The following is a 20,127-nucleotide window of genomic DNA, read 5'->3' on the forward strand; positions in this document are numbered from 1 at the left end:
CTTCTATCTCAGTGTCACAGTTCTTTTACCAGAAGCACAGGTTCTCTTAATGCCTAAGAAAGATGTGATCAAATATTGCAGAGAGGACAAGAGGCCTGGATAATCATTATCATAATCAGGGTTATTAAGTAACTTTGATCAGAACTGTTTTGATGCCATAGCAGGGCCGAAGCCCTGATTGGAACAAAGACAAAATATTGGCTGGCCATGATTTTAACTTTGGATGGATATTGAACCGAGGGTTAACAGCAGATCAAATTTTCATGCCACTGCTGAAAGAAAATTTCACGTTGGAGTTAGATCTGCCTTACAGCCTGCTCCTGCTCCTGCTTCTATTTCTTATGTCTTAGTCTCCTTTGACACCTCTGTTCAGTTGGATGGGACAGAATGTAGCCTTCACACATTGCATGCCGAATGAATCCACCAAGATGTAAAGCAAGAGTGCATCTCATAAATCCTTTACCATTGGATCCTGCTGTTTAATTAATTTGAAAGGAAATTGTTCAGAATACAGGACCATTGGTCGAAGAACATGGGTTCAAATTCCACCATCACTGCTGGGAACTTTAAATTCAACTTACTAAATTAAGGGCGGCACGGTAGCGCAGCGGTAGAGTTGCTGCTTTACAGCGAATGCAGCGCCGGAGACTCAGGTTCGATCCTGACTACGGGTGCTGCACTGTAAGGAGTTTGTACGTTCTCCCCGTGACCTGCGTGGGTTTTCTCCGAGATCTTCGGTTTCCTCCCACACTCCAAAGACGTACAGGTATGTAGGTTAATTGGCTGGGTAAATGTAAAAATTATCCCTAGTGGGTGTAGGATAGTGTTAATGTACGGGGATCACTGGGCGGCACGGACTTGGTGGGCCGAAAAGGCCTGTTTCCGGCTGTATATATATGATATGATATGATAAATGTATCTGCAATTTCAGGCAAATATAAACAAGTTGCATTAATTATAACCAAGAAACCACAGGATTGTCAAAAAAATCCATCTTGTTCTTCAGTCCACTTCAACACTTCAAGGAAGGAAATTGGACATCTTTCCCCACTCTAGTGCACCTGCTACTCCCAATTATGTTGTTGATTCTTTGCCAGGACAAGAAGTGATGGATAATACACGTCAGCTTTGAATGAATTAAAAAGTCAACAAGGGCTTGTTACCTATATAAACTGGCTATTAAAGAGCCAATTTATACACGTCCATTGAGACTTTGTCAGACAGATGTGTTGCAATGCCATATAATGCAATCTTAAGGCAGGATACCAAAAGATTGATCTAAGAAGTAGGGTTTAAAGACATTACACAAAGGAAGAGAGTGATAGAGTGGTGAAGATGTTTCGGGAAGGTTTTCCAGAGCCTCGGGTGCAGATGATTAAGACTGCGGAAGACACCCCCAGGGAACAAAGGTGGATGTGAGGAGAGGGATGTGGTGTCCACGGAAGGAGATGGCTGGAGGAGCCTGGGACTTGCCTGGAAGAGGCACCGCTCATACGAACGTGAAAATGGCACCAAAACGTGACTCCTCTTGCCTGCAGTAGACTATTTTTGTACACTTGCTAATCGAGGATCGGAGATATGGCAATACTCTAATGGACTGTGGGTAAGAAAAGGAATTCCACTGCATTGACACTTGGTAGACACAAAATGCTGGAGTAACTCAGCGGGACAGGCAGCATCTTTGGAGAGAAGGAATGGGTAATGTTTCGGATTGAGACCCTACCTACATATTGCGGTTGGAAGTTCTTTTCACAAGGTTTCAAGGTCAGTTTATTGTCACATGTACCAACTATGTCACATGTACCACTCCAAAGACGTACAGGTATGTAGGTTAATTGACTGGGTAAATGTAAAAATTGTCCCTAGTGTGTGTAGGATAGTGTTAATGTGCGGGGATCGCTGGGCGGCGCGGACTCGGTGGGCCGAAGGGCCTGTTTCCACGCTGTATCTCTAAATCTAAAAAAAATCTAAAACTAATGCACAGTGAAATTTGAGTTACCATACAGCCATACTAAGTGAAAAGCAACAAGACACACAGCCACATAAAATAAAAGTTAACATAAACATCCACCACAGCGACTCCCCACATTCCTCACTGTGACGGAAGGTAATAAAGTCCAATCTTCTCCCTCTTTATTCTCCTACAGTCGAGGCTGTCGAACCACCCGCAGTCGGAGCGAACAATGGCACACAGATCACAGTGACCTGAGTAGGTGAGGGTGAATTTCCTTTAAATTGAGTTTGCACAGTTAAGCCCCTGTCCCAGTTCGGCGATTTTTTAGGCGACTACAGGCGCTGTCGCCACACGGTCGCTGGGGTCTCGCGTGCATGGTTGTGAGTAGTCTCCAAAGAGTCGTACCGTTTTTCTGGTCGCCGCTGGATTTTGCGAAGGCTTAACAATTATCGCCGACTGTTGGTTTGATGCCAATGAGCGTAGCTTGACGTCTCCTGACGTAGGCGCTGTGGTAGGTTGTCGCCAGGTTGTCGCCAGGTGACGTAGGTTGTTGCCGGTGCTGACTTCGGCAAATTCCAAGTGTGGACTTGATCTGATCACCCATCAGTGTAATGTGTCCATCAATGATGTCAGGTTTTGCATGTTTTTGCACTTGTATTCTGTTTAAAGTTTGAATGTTAAAGTTTGAAGTTGAAGTTTATTGAAATTTATTGAAGTTTATTACAATATTTTTGTATGCACTGTTGTATGTTCTTATCAACCTTTTTTTAAATTTTTGTTTGAATATCAATAAAGGGAATTCTTGACATTTTGACAGAAAATTGATGTATGAAGTTATTGTATTTCAGAGTAGTTTCTCATGGCATCACTTTCAAATATGATGCAGAATGATTGGAAACCCTACTGTACACCCCCTTTTATAGGGAAACTGGGTGAAACGTGAATTGTCTTCAGTTGTCCAGTCTTCAGAGTCGTAGCTTGTCGCGGGTGGACGTAGGTTGACCTCGGTTGTCGTAGGTTGTCGTCTAGTGGTGGTAGGTGTCATCGTAGGTTGTTGTAGGTGCGGTCGTAGGTGGACGTCCTACTCGTGACGATTGGGTCGCCGGTTGTCGGTAGCTTGCCGTAGCTTGACGTCGACTAGGTGGTAGGTTGTTGTAGCTTGTCGTAGACATTGTCGTGGGGGGGGGGTCCAGTCGCCGGTTTTTCGACGACCTGCTACGACTACGACAGTCACCGGCAGTCGCCTTAAAAAACGCCTGACTGGGACAGGGCCTTTAGTCAATTTGTAAATGAATCCTACTGCCTTTACTTAGCAGATTTGCTGCACAACAAATCTTCAGCCCATTCAGTTAACAACCCATGCCACGTAATAAGATTCTTATCTGAATTTAGAAAGGCATTCGCTGTTTACACCCAGGGGGCTTTCTAATTTGATTTACAATGAAGTTAAAGTGGGAATCAACTGTGTGTCTATTTTTCAGATTTTAACTGTTAATCTTCCCCATTGCCACCTGACTTGCTTGATAAAATCAAGCTAGTGTTTGGCAAAGACAGGTAAACCAATTACATAACACACAATACACTATTCCGATTCCAAGCTCTGCTGTGTTTAATGCACCGATTGTATTAAGGGTATAAAGTTTAATTGTTTTGAACAGCTAGGTTCAGTTCTGACCTATTTACTCTTACGTCAACCTGGACACAACTGAGACTCACAATCCACAATTCCTGTTTTCATGATAATTAAGTCAGAGATCAAAATGATACAAACTTTCATTTTTCAAAAGGCACATTTTTCCTCGAATCATTCTCTGCCTAATTTGTTTCCCCATTATTATATAAGAGTTTAAATCATTGACAAGCAAGGGGTGTTCGGCACATTTGAAATAATACGGGCATTATTAGGATGTCTCAGTTTGTGCAGCTGCAATAGCCATTGTCTCACAACTCCAGCGGACTGGGTTCAATCCTGACCTCTCCTGCTGACTGTGTGAATTTTGCTCACCATTCTTGTGGCTGCTTGAGTTTCCCCTGGATGCTCTGGCTTCCTCCCATGTGCCAAAGACATGCAGGTTGCTAGGTTATATATAAACACACAGTACATTATTCTGATTCTAGGCTGTGCTGTATTTAATGCACCTCTTGGCTGAAAGACATAAAGGCTAATTGTTGTGAACAGTTATGTTCAGTTAGAACCTACTTCCTCGTATGTGCCTTACATGTATTATATGTTAACGTACCATGTTAAGGGGTCGAGGGGGGAAATAGATCAGCCATGATCAAATAACGTCATAGACTCGATGGACCAAATGTCCTAATTCTGCTCCTATGTGATATGATCATAAGGTCATAAGGAATATGAATAGAATTAGGCCATTCGGCCCATCAAGTATATTCTGCCATTCAGTCATGGCTGATCTATCTCTCCCTCCTAACCCCATTATCATATCATATCATATCATATATATACAGCCGGAAACAGGCCTTTTCGGCCCACCAAGTCCGTGCCGCCCAGCGATCCCCGTACATTAACACTATCCTACACCCACTAGGGACAATTTTTTTTTTTTTTAATAACATTTTTACCCAGCCAATTAGCCTACATACCTGTACGTCTTTGGAGTGTGGGAGGAAACCGAAGATCTCGGAGAAAACCCACGCAGGTCACGGGGAGAACGTACAAACTCCTTACAGTGCAGCACCCGTAGTCAGGATCGAACCTGAGTCTCCGGCGCTGCATTCGCTGTAAAGCAGCAACTCTACCGCTGCGCTACCGTGCCGCCCATTCTCCTGCCTTCTCCCCATAACTTCTGACACCTGTACTAATCAAGAATCTTATGATCTTATGATCTTATGAACCTCATAATTACCCAAGGTGAAGTTGGAATATGAGGCAAGTTAATAGGAATATGGAGAAAATAGAATGGGAATAATGCAGCATCAGTGTAAATGTGTTCTTCGTGGTCAGTGGTGGGTTGAAAGATCTGTTTCCAGGTTAGAGTCATAAGGTGTGGTAACAGGCCTTTCGGCCCAACTTGCCCACATCGACCAACATGTCCCATCTACGCTAGTCCGACCTACCTGCGTTTGGCCCAAATCCCTCTAAATCTGTCCTATTCATGCACCTGTCTAATTGTTTCTTAAACGTTATGATACCTGCCTCAACTATTTTATCCATATTCCTATCAACTTGCCTCATATTCCAACTTCACCTTGGGGCGGCACGGTGGCGCGGCGGTAGAGTTGCTGCCTTACAGTGAATGCAGCGCCGGAGACTCAGGTTCGATCCTGACTACGGGTGCTGTACTGTACGGAGTTTGTACGTTCTCCCCGTGACCTGCGTGGGTTTTCTCCGAAATCTTCGGTTTCCTCCCACACTCCAAAGATGTACAGGTTTGTAGGTTAATCGGCTGGGCAAATGTAAAAATTGTCTCTAGTGGGTATAGGATAGTGTTAATGTACGGGGATCGCTGGGCGGCACGGACCCGGTGGGCCGAAGGGCCTGTTTCTGCGCGATATCTCTAAATCTAAAATCTAAATCTAAACTATCTCCTCTGGCAGCTCGCTCCGTACACCCACCACCCTTTATGTGAAAAAGTTACCCCTCAAATTCCTATTAAATCTTTCCCTCTTCCATTAAACCTATGTCCTCTGGTTCTCCATTCCCCAATTCTAGGCAAGAGACTCTGTGCATCTACCCGATCTATTCCTCTCATGATTTTATACACCTCCATAAAACCACGCGTCATCCTCCTTGCTCCAAGGAAAAGGGTCCCAGTCTGCTCAGCCTCTCCTTATAGCTCAGGCCTTCGGGTCCTGGCGACATCCTTGTAAAGCTTCTCTGCACCCTTTTACAACATCTTTCTTACAACATGGTGCCCAGAACTGAACACAATATTCTAAAATGTGGCCTCACAAAATATCTAATATAAACTGCAACATGTCCTCCCAACCTCTACACTCAACACTCTGACTAATGAAGGACAATGTGCCAAAAGCCTGTTTAGTGCCAAAGGATGTCTGACTCAATGATAACCAGGAAATATTGGCACAAGGACTATAACGTCATGGTTTCTGTATTGCATTGAGAGTTAGTACCAACTGGGGAAAAAACACCCCAGAACCTTAAATTTTCTATATTTTAAATAATTCCAAAAGTACATTATTTGTAACATAATAACACTCTCAATAAATTCAGGTGCATTCGTCTTTAGCAGTGAAGACAGTGTTTTGTATATGAAATAAAACAGGCTCTAGCTCATAATTCTAAATTACTATTGCTTTTTACACTTTGAAAAAAAGCAATAAAATGTGGAAAAAAGGAAATTAACCACATTTAGTACATATTAAATTATGTCACTTCATTATAATCATGAATTGTTGCCTTGAACAATTTATTAATTTATATATTTCTGTCAAGCAAACTATAATTAAGTCTTTTATTATATATTGATCTCATAAAATATTAATCTCAGCCTCTAAAATATTGCCTTTAAATTAACTTGATTTTAAAGTTAAACATTTGGTGAAACACATTCATCTGCTGTGTAAAATGTCGTTTCAGCAGAGAATGCAATTTTTAATTATTCAGATAAAGTAAATATTTCCTTAGTGACCGTTTGATATTTTGCCACCATCCCAGCTCCTAAACTAATCCACTCGGCAATTTGCATTAGTTTCTCCTAACACCTATTTACCAAGGATTCAAAAGATGTTAACCAAGGAATATAACTTCTGGTAAAGTTCATTTAACATAATAACATTCCATTGAATGGAAGGATTTAAATTGGTAGTAGAAGTGATCAATACGTTTGTAATGAATTTCTATTAATCTTGGTCACTAAAATGTTCCGCTCAAAGGAAAAATATGTCTCGGGAGATAGAATTTACTCAGTACACTATTTTCTTTGGGGTTTGAATGGTAGTTTAAGATGGAATTTCCCTCAATGCGAGTGCCTATGTTATGTGACTATTAAAACACAGAACATTCATCCAAGCTATTTATCCAGCTCATTAAAAACAGCTAAGAGAGACTTAGAGTCATGGAGTCATACAGAATAGAAAGAGGCCTTAAGGAGAACCTTGCCCATGCTGACCAATATGCCTCATCTACACTAGTCCCACCTGCCCTTGTTAGGCAGATATCCCTGTAAACCCTTCCTAACCATGCCCTTAAATGTTGTTATTGTAACTGCCTCAACTACGTCATCCGGCAGATCATTCCATATATCCACCATCCTCTGTGTGAAAAAGTTACACCTCAGATTCCTATTAAATCGTTCTTTCTTTCTAACTCCTTAAAGCTATGTCCCCGGTTCTTGATTTCCCTACTCTCAGTAAAAAAAACTGTGCATTTACCCTTTCTATGCCCCTCTACCTTTAGACACCTCTATAAGATCACTTCTCATCCACATGCACTCCAAGGAATAAAGTCCTAACCTGCTCAACCTCTCCCTGTATCGCATGCACTCATGACCTGGCAACATCCTCGTAAATCTTCTCTGCAATCTTTCCAGCTTAACAACATCCTCCCCCACAGCAGGGTGACCAAAACTGAACACGATACTCCAAATGTGGCCTCATCAACGTCTTGTACAACAGTAATATAAAATATCCCAAAGTAATCCCAATCCCAGTAATATCACATCCCAACTTCTAAACTTAATACCCTGACTGATGAAGGCTGTTCTACCGAACGCCTGCTGGACCACTCTATCTACCTGTGACACAACTTTCAAGGAACATTGTACCTGCTGTCCTAGATCCTTCTGCTCGCAACACTCCCCAGAACCCTGCCATTCACTGCGACGATCCAGCCCTGGTTTGACTTCCCAAAATGTAATGCCTTGCACTGAACTGTATTAAAATCCATTAACAATTCCTCAGCCCACTTGCCCCCAACTGATGAAGATCTTGCTGTACGTTTTGATAACCATCTTCGCTATCTACAATACCACCCACTTTAAAGTGATCTGCAAACGTACTAATCGTGTCTTCTGCATTCTCGTCTAAATCATTGATATAAACCACACATGTCAATGGGCCAAGCGCTGATCCCTGAGGCACATCACTAGTCACAGGCCTCCTGTCTGAAAACCAATAGACAATAGGTGCAGGAGGAGGCCATTCGGCCCGTCGAGCCAGCACCGCCATTCAATGTGATCATGGCTGATCATTCTCAATCAGTACCCCGTTCCTGCCTTCTCCCCATACCCCCTGACTCCGCTATCCTTAAAAGCTCTATCTAGCTCTCTCTTGAATGCATTCAGAGAATTGGCCTCCACTGCCTTCTGAGGCAGAGAATTCCACAGATTCACAACTCTCTGACTGAAAAAGTTCTTCCTCATCTCAGTTCTAAATGGCCTACCCCTTATTCTTAAACTGTGGCCCCTTGTTCTGGACTCCCCCAACATTGGGAACATGTTTCCTGCCTCTAACGTGTCCAACCCCTTAATAATCTTATACGTTTCGTATAACCATCCATCATCAACCTTTGTTGAAGCCAATTCTCTACCACTGTGATCTAACCTTCCAGAGCAGCCTACCATGCAAATACCTTGCTAAAGTCCATTGAGACAATGTCCATGGCTTTGCCCTCATCAACCTTTTTGGTTACTTCAAAACATTCAATCATATTTCCCATGTACAAAACTAGGCTAACTATCCCTAATCACAAGATAAACATAAAATGCTGGAATAACTCAGCGGGTCAGGCAGCATCTCCGGAGAAAAGGAATAGGTGACGTTTCAGGTCGAGACCCTTCATCAGCCTCTGTCTATCCAAATGTATATATATCTTATCCCTCAGAATACTCTCCAGTAACATGCCTACTACCACAGATGTTAAGCTCACTGGTCTATAGTTACCAGGCTTTCCCTTGCAGCCCTTCTTAAATATAGGCACAATATTAAATTCAAACAGCTCAGGCAGGCCTCCTACAATTTCTTCTCTAGCTCCCCACAATATCCTTGGGTAGATCTTTAAAATATCTAGATGTAGGATTAATGTAAATGAGTGGTTGATGGTCAGCATGTACTCAGTGGGCTGAAGGGCCTGTTTCCAGGCAGTTTATCCTTCTGACTCTAAAACCTTTTTCAACATATTGGGCTTCATTTATGATATAAAATAATAAAATCTAATAACCGAGGAAGGAGGTGAAGTCTGGTACATGGTCCACCATCAACATACCTCAGATTCCCACGGATATCCATACCTGTTTACAAGCCACGATCAATTCTAAAGCATGAACTCCCCAGAGTACAATTTGAAGGCTAACTTGTACTTTAACCAGCAGAGTGTATACTCAGTTTTAATTTTCCGTACAACTAATGATGGTGTGTGAAATCATTATAAATGTTTCTCAATTGCTGCAGAGAAGCCCACAATTAAATGTACAAGAATTCGAATAAATTTATTATGGAAGTGTGAAGAAGCTAAATTGGATAACATGACCGCAAAAGCTGGTAACACATATTTGTGAAATCTCTGCAAATAAAGTTAGACATCTATGTCAGATGTGAAGAGGACCATAAATGAAAGATATGACTAATTTGACACTTGTATAAATAGTTCATGTGCGGACAGGTGATTAATTTCAATTTGGCATCATGTTGAGCACAGACATTGCGGGCCGAAGGGCCTGTTCCTATGCTGTACTATTCTATGTGTTTATATATATTTATAATTAGCGAAGACAAAAATGGAATATTCAATTATTGGTTAATGAGTATTCTCCGTGTTAATTTGCTAGATAGAGCTCCTTTGTATTGAATATTTGTTGAGAAATACTTCCAGCCCAGATCCATCCCATTAAGACCACAGCATAATATAAACTCAAGGCTAGTTTACATGTGTTAATTTTCGTAAAGCCCAAAAGCATATTTATCAATCTTCCAAACGGTGAATGTAGTTACAGAATACAAGCCAAAATACTCACTGTGTCACTGCCTGCTTTTTATTCCCCCAAATACTTTGATGGTGTGGGAGTTGTCTTGGTTATCTGCATGTACTCAAAATATTTTTCTGGTACAATAAAATGACATTGTCCATACTTGAAAAACATCAGTAAACAAAAACTGAGGCGACAGGTTACATTAAGAAGCTGTGAACGATTTAAAGAATTAAATAAAGGTTTGTGTGTCATCTCCCGAAGAGTTAGGAAGGGGTTGAAATGAACTCTGAAGTCAAGGGGCATTGGGTGCTGAAAACTAAAATAGTTGCTTCATTCTGGAGATCAGTGTCGGTAGCTGACAATTCTAAATCAGATATAATGACGCTTAGATGCGTGGTAAATTTCTTTCTCTATTCCTAATGGACAGATATCCCAGAGCACAATCTCTGATGGGCCAGTCTCATTTCTATTATTTATGAAGTTTTTAAATGTTATTTATTTTCTTTTAATTTTGCCAATGTTAAACAGGGCAACTACACATACATGCACCACTGTCAATAATAAGTATTTTGTAACTTTTAAAGCAAGAGATGGCTACATTCGTAAGTGTCCTCTAATTTGTCCTATTAATATGTCTAAAACTATTAGCTTCATAAGAGTGCTCACAAGCACATCAATGTCATATTTCAATTTCCTGCTCCAATCGACCCCAGGAGGCCAAGTTATTAAATATATTTAAGAGGTAGATATATATTTATTAATTCCAAAGAGATCAAAGGAGCTGGCAGTAAAGCAGGAATAGAGTACTGAAGAGAATTATCAATTATGATCATATAGAATACTGGAGTAGACAGGAGTGTCCAAAGAGCCTACTGCTCCTCTCATGTTTCTAACCTTTTTTATGCCTATTCTAGTTTAGAAATTCTAGGTCTTGGTTCACAGTAACTTTACTAGGTGTATATATCACTGAAAGCGCACTTGTGAATACAATCCATTTCACTCTGGAGTCATAATCACAATAAATAAAAATGGTTCAAATCCAAGCACACGTTGAATGTCCATATCAATCAAATTGCTACACCAATCTTTCCTGATGTTTCTACTAAACATCTTTGTGGTCTCTCTTAATGAGATTGCTGTTATAAAGTGTTTCAGCACAGGATGAAAGGTAGACTTCTTCTATCGATTTCTGCTCATTTTGTCCAGGTTAAAACTGCCCAAGCTGTCGGCATTATAAAACTGACCAATTAAATTATTAGTGTTGACTGAATGTGCAAGCTCTTCTTCTCCAATAATGTATCGTAAATAAATATTCAACTCATTCAATCATGATAAACCTGACCTTCCAGAGTTTCCAGAATTCAGATTTAAAGATTCTATCTCAAACTTTTTTAACAGATCCACAGATAAATGCATTCTTAAATAGATGCTGTGAGAAATATGAAAGAAAAAAATAGCAGACCATCTTGACCATTTATAGTGCTATTTATTTCACAAATCTGAAGCAGAACATGCATAAAGTCATAGGAGAAAAACTGGGGAACCTAATATATTCATGCAAATGATTCACAGCAAAAGTGGTTCAAATCCAAGCACATGTTAAATGTCCATATCAATCAAATTGCTGCACCAATCTTTCCTGATGTTTCTACTAAACATCTTTGTGGTCTCTCTTAATGAGATTGCCAATATAAAGTCTTTCAGCACCAGATGAAAGGTAGACTAGTTCTATCGATTTCTGCTCATTTTGTCCAGGTTGAAACTGCCCAAACTGTTGGCATTATATACTTTAAGCTATAGAACCCATATTTCATGAATGCATTCGTATGAATTAGTTATGTACAAGGGTACCTATTGTGCAGACAATAACAATAAGCCTGGATTGCTGATTTTAGAAGAGCAAAGTTAACGAGCATTTGAATTTGGAAGGTGAAGAGATGAACACGCTGCAAAAGATGTCGGCAATCGTACAAATGTTACACAGTCTGGGGCATAAAGCACAGGATGGGATGTCAGATAGATGAAAAACGTGGCAGCAGATATAAGAAGATTTTGCATGTGTTGTGAGCATTGATATTGCAAGACCAAGGCTCATGTTTGGTTGGAAGGACATCTTCTTAATGGCACACCAAAGGTGTCAGCATTGCAAATGACAACCGCGATTCAATCTTCTCCACTCATAAACAGCACAGAAAGGCAGAAAAAGAACTGAGAAATAAGGTCAAACATGAATATCATCAGACAATTAGGATGCACACTTTTTCATATCTGGAAAATGTTTAAAAGTAAAACAATTTACATGGGCCAAATCACAATGCCTTCAATGAATGGTATAACTCCATCATTGAAAGCCAATATCCTTCACATAATAGTCAGCCACATTATGGGATGGGTAATGGGCTGTCAAGCTAAAAGGCGAACACTAAGATTGAGTAAAATACACAGTGCTGGAGTAACTCAGCGGGTCAGGTAGCGTCTGTGGAAGAATGGATAGCCCTCTGTCAGACTGAATCTTCAACTAAGATTCAAATTTTAAGTTGAGTGCTTTAAATGGCTTCAGGCCATGAAGACCAGAATAGTGCAAAGGATATTTAAACTCATGAAATGAATTTGTCATATACTTTATGCTATAAAAACCATATTTCATGAATGCATTCGTATGAATTAGTTATGTACATGGGTGCAATAGTGCAGACAATAACAATAAGCCTGGATTGCTAATTTTAGAAGAGCAAAGTTAACGAACATTTGAATTTGGAAGGTGAAGAGATGAACACACTGCAAAAGATGTCGGCAATCGTACAAATGTTACACAGTCCGGGGCATAAAGCACAGGGTGAGATGTCAGATAGATGAAAAACGTGAGCTTCGCTAAGCAAAGAGCAGCAATGTCTAATGTGGGGAATATTCCAGCACAGGAAGGAAGCCCAATACTGATTCATATCAGAGGTCAAAGAGAGTGAAGTGACTCTGCATCCACAACCTGACCATACATAAACGTTATTTGCCTCCTTTAACATTTTGGTCGTTTGAAGACAAGAGTTACTCAGACAATGAGTGAAATATGAATATTCATCATAATTGTTCTCACCAATGTTTAGGTAGCTTTGGGTTTTAAAGATTAATATATAATGATAACTAGATAAAAACTGGTTGCAGTCAGATACGACGTTCTTTCAAAATCTAATAGATGTCCACTGTGTATTCTTCTATGAATCAATGAATCTCACTCAGTACATAATACCAATAAGCAGTGGCATGAGTGAAATATAATTTGCAAACATAGTGACCGCCCTTGATATTGATGCTAATCCTTCGGAGTTAGCTGTACCCAGCTACCAATGTGTATTTCTTTAGCTTGGAAAGCATTTAACGTTAGGGTTTGGAAATACAGAGCACAAACAAAAATGAGTAAAAGCAGCGGCAAAACAAAATAAACACACATAATAAACCACGAATGCTGCACAACATAATTTATTTCACTGGGAATGCATCTTGGAGGCTCGGTCATTCTGTCATACGGAAAATAAAAAATCAACATCTAAAAGACAAACAGACCGAATGCTGCACACCAATAAATATATGGTGATGGCAAACAGCTGTCCTATGGTTTTAAATATTAAGAACTAATTGTAGGGCATCATGGCTAACCAATTGAAGGTGCTGAGCTGTTTGTTCTCGCTACATGGGATGTAGCACAGGTACATGTGCAACAACACTACGCTTTAGTCAATTCCTCAAAATGGGGCAAAGGCCAATGCAATGAATTCTGCAATGGATGCCGGAACGTTCTTGGGCATCAAAAGGTGGGAGAAACAGCAACGTTTGCCTTCAACAGCTCTACATTACAACCTCTATGGACGTATTTATGGTGACAGGCACACATCCCCTTCACAAAATGTTTAATGAAAACACTGTTTCTCCACAACTTTGAGGTAGTTGGCTCCATTCTGCTGGATTTGATGCCTTATGTAGAACACACTGTGACTTGGGAGCTTCCTATGACTCTGTGTGTTCTCTCTCTCTCTCTCTCTCTCTCTCTCTCTCTCTCTCTCTCTCTCTCTCTCTCTCTCTCTCTCTCTCTCTCTCTCTCTCCCCCCCCCCCCCCCCGCCCACGTTATCCTTTCCAAAGTGCCTCGAAGGCTGCTGTGCCCATTTTTGACTCTGTGTGCTCTCTCTCTCTCTCTCTCTCTCTCTCTCTCTCTCTCTCTCTCTCTCTCTCTCTCTCTCTCTCTCTCTCTCTCCCCCCCCCCCCCCCACGTTATCCTTGCCAAAGTGCCTCGAAAGCTGCTGTGCCCATTTTTTAATACTGCAGCATTAATCACTCTTGCCCCATTGCACATAATTATTTATTTTTAATGCTCGCACACCAGTGCCAAACTGAGTCTGCAATGTTATCTGTGGTTATGGAATTATGCACCGGTAACTCACAAATAACCTTTGAACAAAATATAACTTAAATTCCATTCCATTGAGCTTTTTTTCAACTGTCTTCAAAAATATGTTCACAGAAGTAGCAGTGTGAAAAGCAATGAAATTAAATCAATTAGTTTGCTCTCTAACTACCTTATTTATATTAACCTTTTCATTATCATTGTTATAAAACTAGGAAGTGCCCTTTCATTCAGTTGCAATATTTGCTTTCCAAAGCACCAATCTTAAAATCATTTTCACGGTCATAGAAATCAATTTTAAAATTTTTTTCTAGTTCTTTATAAACCAAAATTTTCTTCCAGTTGTACTACATGCTTGAGCCAAAGCCTTCAATCATTGCTCTGGAATATCAATTCCAGACCCTAAATTGTGTAATATAAATTGTCTAATATAAATAAGGCAATAGAAAGCCTATTTTCTTATACCATAGGTGCAATGTACAAATCAGAAAGAGTTTGAGACTAATTGCTGATAGGGAAAAAAAGCAATGGTAGAAAGTACTTTAATCCATAAATGCTGAACTTATCCTGACTCTTGTATGGTGGGGACCACACTGTGGAATACACTGATTAATGTCAAACACCAAGACAATTATTTCTTTGTCGTTTTAAAGGAATTATATTAATACTGATAAGCATGGAAGGAATCAACATTTAGTGAACATGGAAGCAAAGACAATATGAAGGGACCAGGAGAACACAATAATTTATTCACATTAAAACGGTAACTGTGATTGGTGCCGGAAGGGGATTTTGCAAAGAAGTCGGCGTTATAGTTGTCCACAAAATAAATAACAACTTTTAGCTAATGCTAATAATGAATGGAAGGTATTCTGCTGGGTCAAAAAAAACAACCCACATTCAACAGGTGAAATAAGTCGCTCGCTTTAAGAAAAGATTAAGATCAACTGTCCACACAAACTATTCTGAAGGCATTTTAAAGTCTGAAGTGCATGCAAAAAAAATGTCTTCGCCACTGACTTTAGACATTCAACATTTTAGTTAACTCTGTGTCAATACTTTGCAGATAGATGTGCGTCTGTGGTGAAGTTAGTAACTTTCCTGAACTGCTCGCTTTGTTGTTGTGTGTGTCAAAAAAAGACAGCCTAACATGACAAGGGAACAGTTTGAAAGGTGGGGAAACGGTGCAGTAATGAAGCGAAGCCACCTACCTTATCAAGCCGGTGTACTGAGAGTAGCCCTGCGAGTAGCTGTCTGACATGGTCTTAGTTCCACCTTGATAACCCAGGTATGTAATGGGCTGGTACCAGGTGACTGGGGCCGAGGAGGTGGACGGCATGGTGTCGTCTTGGACCAAGAAGCTGCAGTTGAGTCCCGCTTCGTGGTGAGAGAGGCCGTAGGAGTCTAGGGGCTCAGTCTTGAACATGACGGCGTCTTCCAGGGGTTCCCCTCTCATGATGGGCCGCTGCTGCTGGGGGGAGATGGGGTAGTCGCCGTAGGGCGAGTAGCCGGAGGGCATGTAGCCAAAGGTGTTGCCTGCCTCCTGGCTCATGTTGATCGGCGGCTGAGGCTCGGGTTGCATGCCCCTCTCCACCTTGGCTCCTGGGGAGACCCCGGCCTCGGAGTAGCCGTAGGAGCTGGAGATGTCTGGGATGTAGGGAGCGTGGTCGCAGTCGTCGGCGGTCAGGAGCTGGTGGGTGCGAGCGGCCAGGTAGATGGGGTTGAGAGGGAGGAAGGGGAAGCGTAGGATGTTGAGGGGCGACACTTGCCCCCTGGGGCTGGGGCTGGAGTGGCAGGCGTCCTCCCTGTCCACACACACCTCTGACTTCATGGCCAGCAGGGTGGCTGGGATATTGGTCTGCTCCATCGCTCCCAGACCCTCCGCTGGACAGACCTTCAGCAGTTTGGGGTCCCCGGGGAGATTCCTCTCCGTGTTGACCAGGGACCAGGGACCCAGGGGGGCCGGGGTCTGTTTCCCAGCTCCCATCCCCTCGGAGCTGCTCTCACTCAAGCCCAAGTCGCAGTTGGTCCAAGAGGAGGGTTCGGCCGCCTCGCCCAGACTGGACACGGAGGACAAGGCGATGCCCTCCAGGTGTTTGGGGGAGATGCTGCTCTTCTCAGAGTCGCTCTCGGCTTTCCTCTCCAACGCCGCCGCCAGCTCGGACTGGGGAAGCAAGTCGTCCATGTAGAGCCCCATGGAGTCGGACACCGCCTTCAGCAGGTCTGTGGTCGAGCCGTCCCTGGAGCCCGTCCCAGAAGAGTAGGACAGGACCTTGCCCGGCGCCTCCTTCTCGTCCATGTTCTTCATGCTCCCTTGGTCCATTGGACGGGCGGAAAGTGCACAGGGGAACCACCGGCTTGCGACCGTCCGCTCTTGCAAACGTTGCCTCTCAAGGTTGGACTCCTCCAACGGCCACTGTGCAACTTTGCTCCATCCCACGCGTCTGCTCGCCTCTCCCTGTCAAATGCACCAGGCAGGCAATTCTTAGCGTCAACTTATCAAATTCTACCCAACTTTCTTGCACGGTCGTTATAAATTAAAAACTGGCATGTTTGCAAAACGGACACGAAACCCAAGGCGCTCCGAGCCCGGGTCAAGTTTAATGGCTTTAAGGGTATCAACACTTCATTTAAAACACAAACGGTTGAAAAGTCAAAAACGTCTTTCAGGCGTTCAACCCTGATCTATTTTTATAAACTTTGCACATTTAGGGATCCCGATGCCTCCTGATTTTGTAAGTCAAACTTGGAAACCCCAAGTGAACCCCCCTCCAAAATGGACCAAGACTATTTGAACCCCCAAGTGAAATCCCCCTCCAATATGGACCAAGACTATTTGAACCCCTAAGTGAACCCCCCTCCAAAATGGACCAAGACTATTTGAACCCCTCTCCAATACGGACCAAGTCTAGTTGTTGTTGGTCTAGATGCTGTCGGTCGGACAGAACTGTTCAAACTCTGGTGTAGTTTCGGAGTGTTTTTTTAAAGCGTCAGTCACAACTCCCCGGTTTAATACTTGGGCTTTATTTTTGCTTTCACTTTTACTCGTTCGTTTCGCTCGGCTGAATCATTCCTACCTGGACGCTTGAAATCGCAGTCGCAGCCCGGCTTGATGTGTGGATTTCTACCTCCTTCCCCCTTCGCAGTCTCGGCTCTCCCTCTCCCTCTCCCTCTCCCTCTCCTCCTCCCTCTCTATCACGTGTGAGTTAGAGATGTGAGACTTCACGTATTGTGCAGCGATCCTCACACGTCACAGGAAAAAAAAGTTTACTCCTGAAATCTTTTGACTTACAAGGTAGAAACATCCACCTCCTCCCCCTCTCCTCCTTCTTCTTCTCCACCTCCACAACCTCCTCCTCCCCCTCCTCCTCCCCCTCCTCCACCTCCTCCCCTCCTCCACCTTCTCCCACTCCTCCTCCTCCTCCTCTTCTCTTCCTCCACCACCATCACCTTCTCCTCCTCCTCCACCATCACTTCTCCTCCTCCTCCTCCATCACCACCTCCTCCACCTCCACCACCACCACCTCCTCCTCCTCCTCCCCCTCCTCCTCCCCTCCTCCTCCTCCTCCTCCTCCTCCTCCCCTCCTCCCCCTCCTCCCCCTCCACTACCACCACCTCCTCCTCCCCCTCCTCCTCCTTCTTCCCCACCTCCTCCTCCTCCTCCTCCTCCCCTCCTCCTCCTCCCCCTCCCCTCCTCCACCTCCCCTCCTCCTCCCCCTTCTCCCCCACCTCCCCTCCTCCTCCTCCTCCACCCCTCCCTTTGCCTGAAAGCTACGCTGTCGCTCGCTTTCCCCGTGAACAACCCCGAGCTTGTCAACCTCTCTGCTCAATTATTACACCCCGCTCATTCTCAAAGTCCGGCGGGCGACCAGCGCAGTTTGCTCCGACCGCGTTAAGGTGCAAGAGACACAAAACTAGATGCGCCTTTCCAGATTCTTGTGTTTCTTGCAAATACTGTGCCGCGCGGGGATAACATTCAAATGCACAAGTTTGTGGGGTTTTTGTTTTTAAATAACGAGCAGACTTCTTGAATTGAATAGTGGAAAGGGTTGGACGGGAGCCGCCCGCATCTGTTTAAAGGAAAACAGCTATGGACGTGGGATTTAAACCGTATTTCACAAATCAGAGACGCCAGTGTGAAACCCCCTTGCTGGATGCAGATGGGAGTTTTTGTCAAAGTAGCTGGAAGTTGCAATTAAGTGCTGTAGCCAGCGATTTGCGATTTTTAAGGGGAGGGGGGTTGGAGACTGAGGATTGTACGAGTGCTGTGAAGTTGGTAGTGGTTCATAAAAGGACTGTATTTAACAGAGGAACGGGGGGAGGGGGGGTCACTCCATATCTTTCATATTGTGTGAAAAAAACATCCTGTTGCCCAAGACCTTAGAAACGTGACGTGTTAAACAACAGCGGGCTACAATGTACAGGAGCGCGTCAAGATAGTTGGAGATAAAGGTTGTCTTCCAGTTATATTCGCTTCAAGATCGCAGTCAGAATGTTAAGCAAAACGCAAGGTGCTGGGGAAACTCAACGGGTCAGGCAGCATCTGTGGCACAGTGAAGTGCAGAGACTGGAATCTTGAGCAAAGTACACAGACATTGTCTGGCCCGCTGGGTTACTCCAGCATTTAGTGCTTTGCTCCAAGATTCCAGCATCTGCAGTTCCTTCATCAGTCTGAAGAAGGGTCTCGACCCGAAACGTCACCCATTCCTTCTCTCCTGAGATGCTGCCTGACCTGCTGAGTTACTCCAGCATTTTGTGAATAAATACCTTCGATTTGTACCAGCATCTGCAGTTATTTTCTTATGCAGTCCTTGGTGTCTGCACTAAGACTGTTATCCCAATGCAACAAAAGCGATTAGAACGGGGCGGTTCAAAATATCAGAGATAATGGGGAAATACTGATGACATTTCCAACCCTTGATTCCTTCTCCTCTCTCTTCCAAACACTACCAGGAACACTAATTTCCACGCTGCCCGAACTATTTCATTCTATGTCACACCACCAAACCAAAGGCCATCTTTTCCTTGTGACCCTGAGAGGCAGCACTATCCAGAACAGACGAGAATGGTGAACCTCATGAGCAACGGCTGCCATCATGATGGTGGTAGCGCAGCGTCCAACGTTTCCATTATCCGGAGACTTTGCGGAGAGATGTTGTGGGTGTCCGGAAATTCCCTGGGAATATTTTTCATGCATCCATTACACGTGAGGAATGCAACTGTTGGCATGGGAGTTGAACCGTGGGCGTTGCAACCCAGCTCTTCTCCAAGAAGCCCTTCTTGGTTAAGTCCACACTCCGCCACCTCCAGTTCAAATTCCATTTGGAATATTTTGGAGGACTAAGAACCAAGACCAAGAGCTTGTGGGCAAAGCGCCGATTGGAGAACACGCCCAATTTCCTCCCGATTTTATTAGATTACGAGGAAGCTGCGTATCGTCGCAAAACCCAGTGAGAGCCACCTGCTATGGCCCATGGAGACATAGAAACATAGACAGAGAAACATAGAAAATAGGTGCAGGAGTAGGCCATTCATTCCTTCGAGCCTGCACCGCCATTCAATATGATCATGGCTGATCATCCAACTCAGTAACCTGTACCTGCCTTCTCTCCATACCCCCTGATCCCTTTAGCCACAAGGGCCACATCTAACTCCCTCTTAAATATAGCCAATGAACTGGCCTCAACTACCTTCTGTGGCAGAGGATTCCACAGATTCACCACTCTCTGTGTGAAAAAAAACGTTCTCATCTCGGTCCTAAAAGACTTCCCCCTTATCCTTAAACTGTGACCCCTATCCTTAAACTGTGACACCACCTGAAGGGCACATTCGCATTCGACCAACGCTTGGGGCAAATCACACACCAGCACAACCTGCAACCTGCACA

The 20,127-nt window shown here is 43.3% G+C and overlaps 1 protein-coding gene across 2 annotated transcripts in view; it reads right to left on the reverse strand.

Moving 5' to 3' along the window:
• The window catches only part of LOC144595372 (progesterone receptor-like), a 283,603-nt gene extending 266,195 nt beyond the window's left edge, over positions 1-17,408 (reverse strand). For both annotated transcript variants that reach the window (XM_078402823.1, XM_078402822.1), the window contains exons 1-2: positions 17,318-17,408; positions 15,452-16,698 (exon numbers count right to left, since the gene is read on the reverse strand). In XM_078402823.1, the coding sequence (XP_078258949.1) occupies positions 15,452-16,563 (1,112 nt within the window). In that variant the 5' untranslated portion in view covers positions 16,564-16,698; positions 17,318-17,408. The remainder of the gene's footprint in view (positions 1-15,451; positions 16,699-17,317) is intronic.
• Between the last annotated feature and the right edge of the window lie 2,719 nt (positions 17,409-20,127).

The sequence above is a fragment of the Rhinoraja longicauda genome, chromosome 7 (assembly GCF_053455715.1).
Source record: "Rhinoraja longicauda isolate Sanriku21f chromosome 7, sRhiLon1.1, whole genome shotgun sequence".
Taxonomy (NCBI): domain Eukaryota; kingdom Metazoa; phylum Chordata; class Chondrichthyes; order Rajiformes; family Arhynchobatidae; genus Rhinoraja; species Rhinoraja longicauda.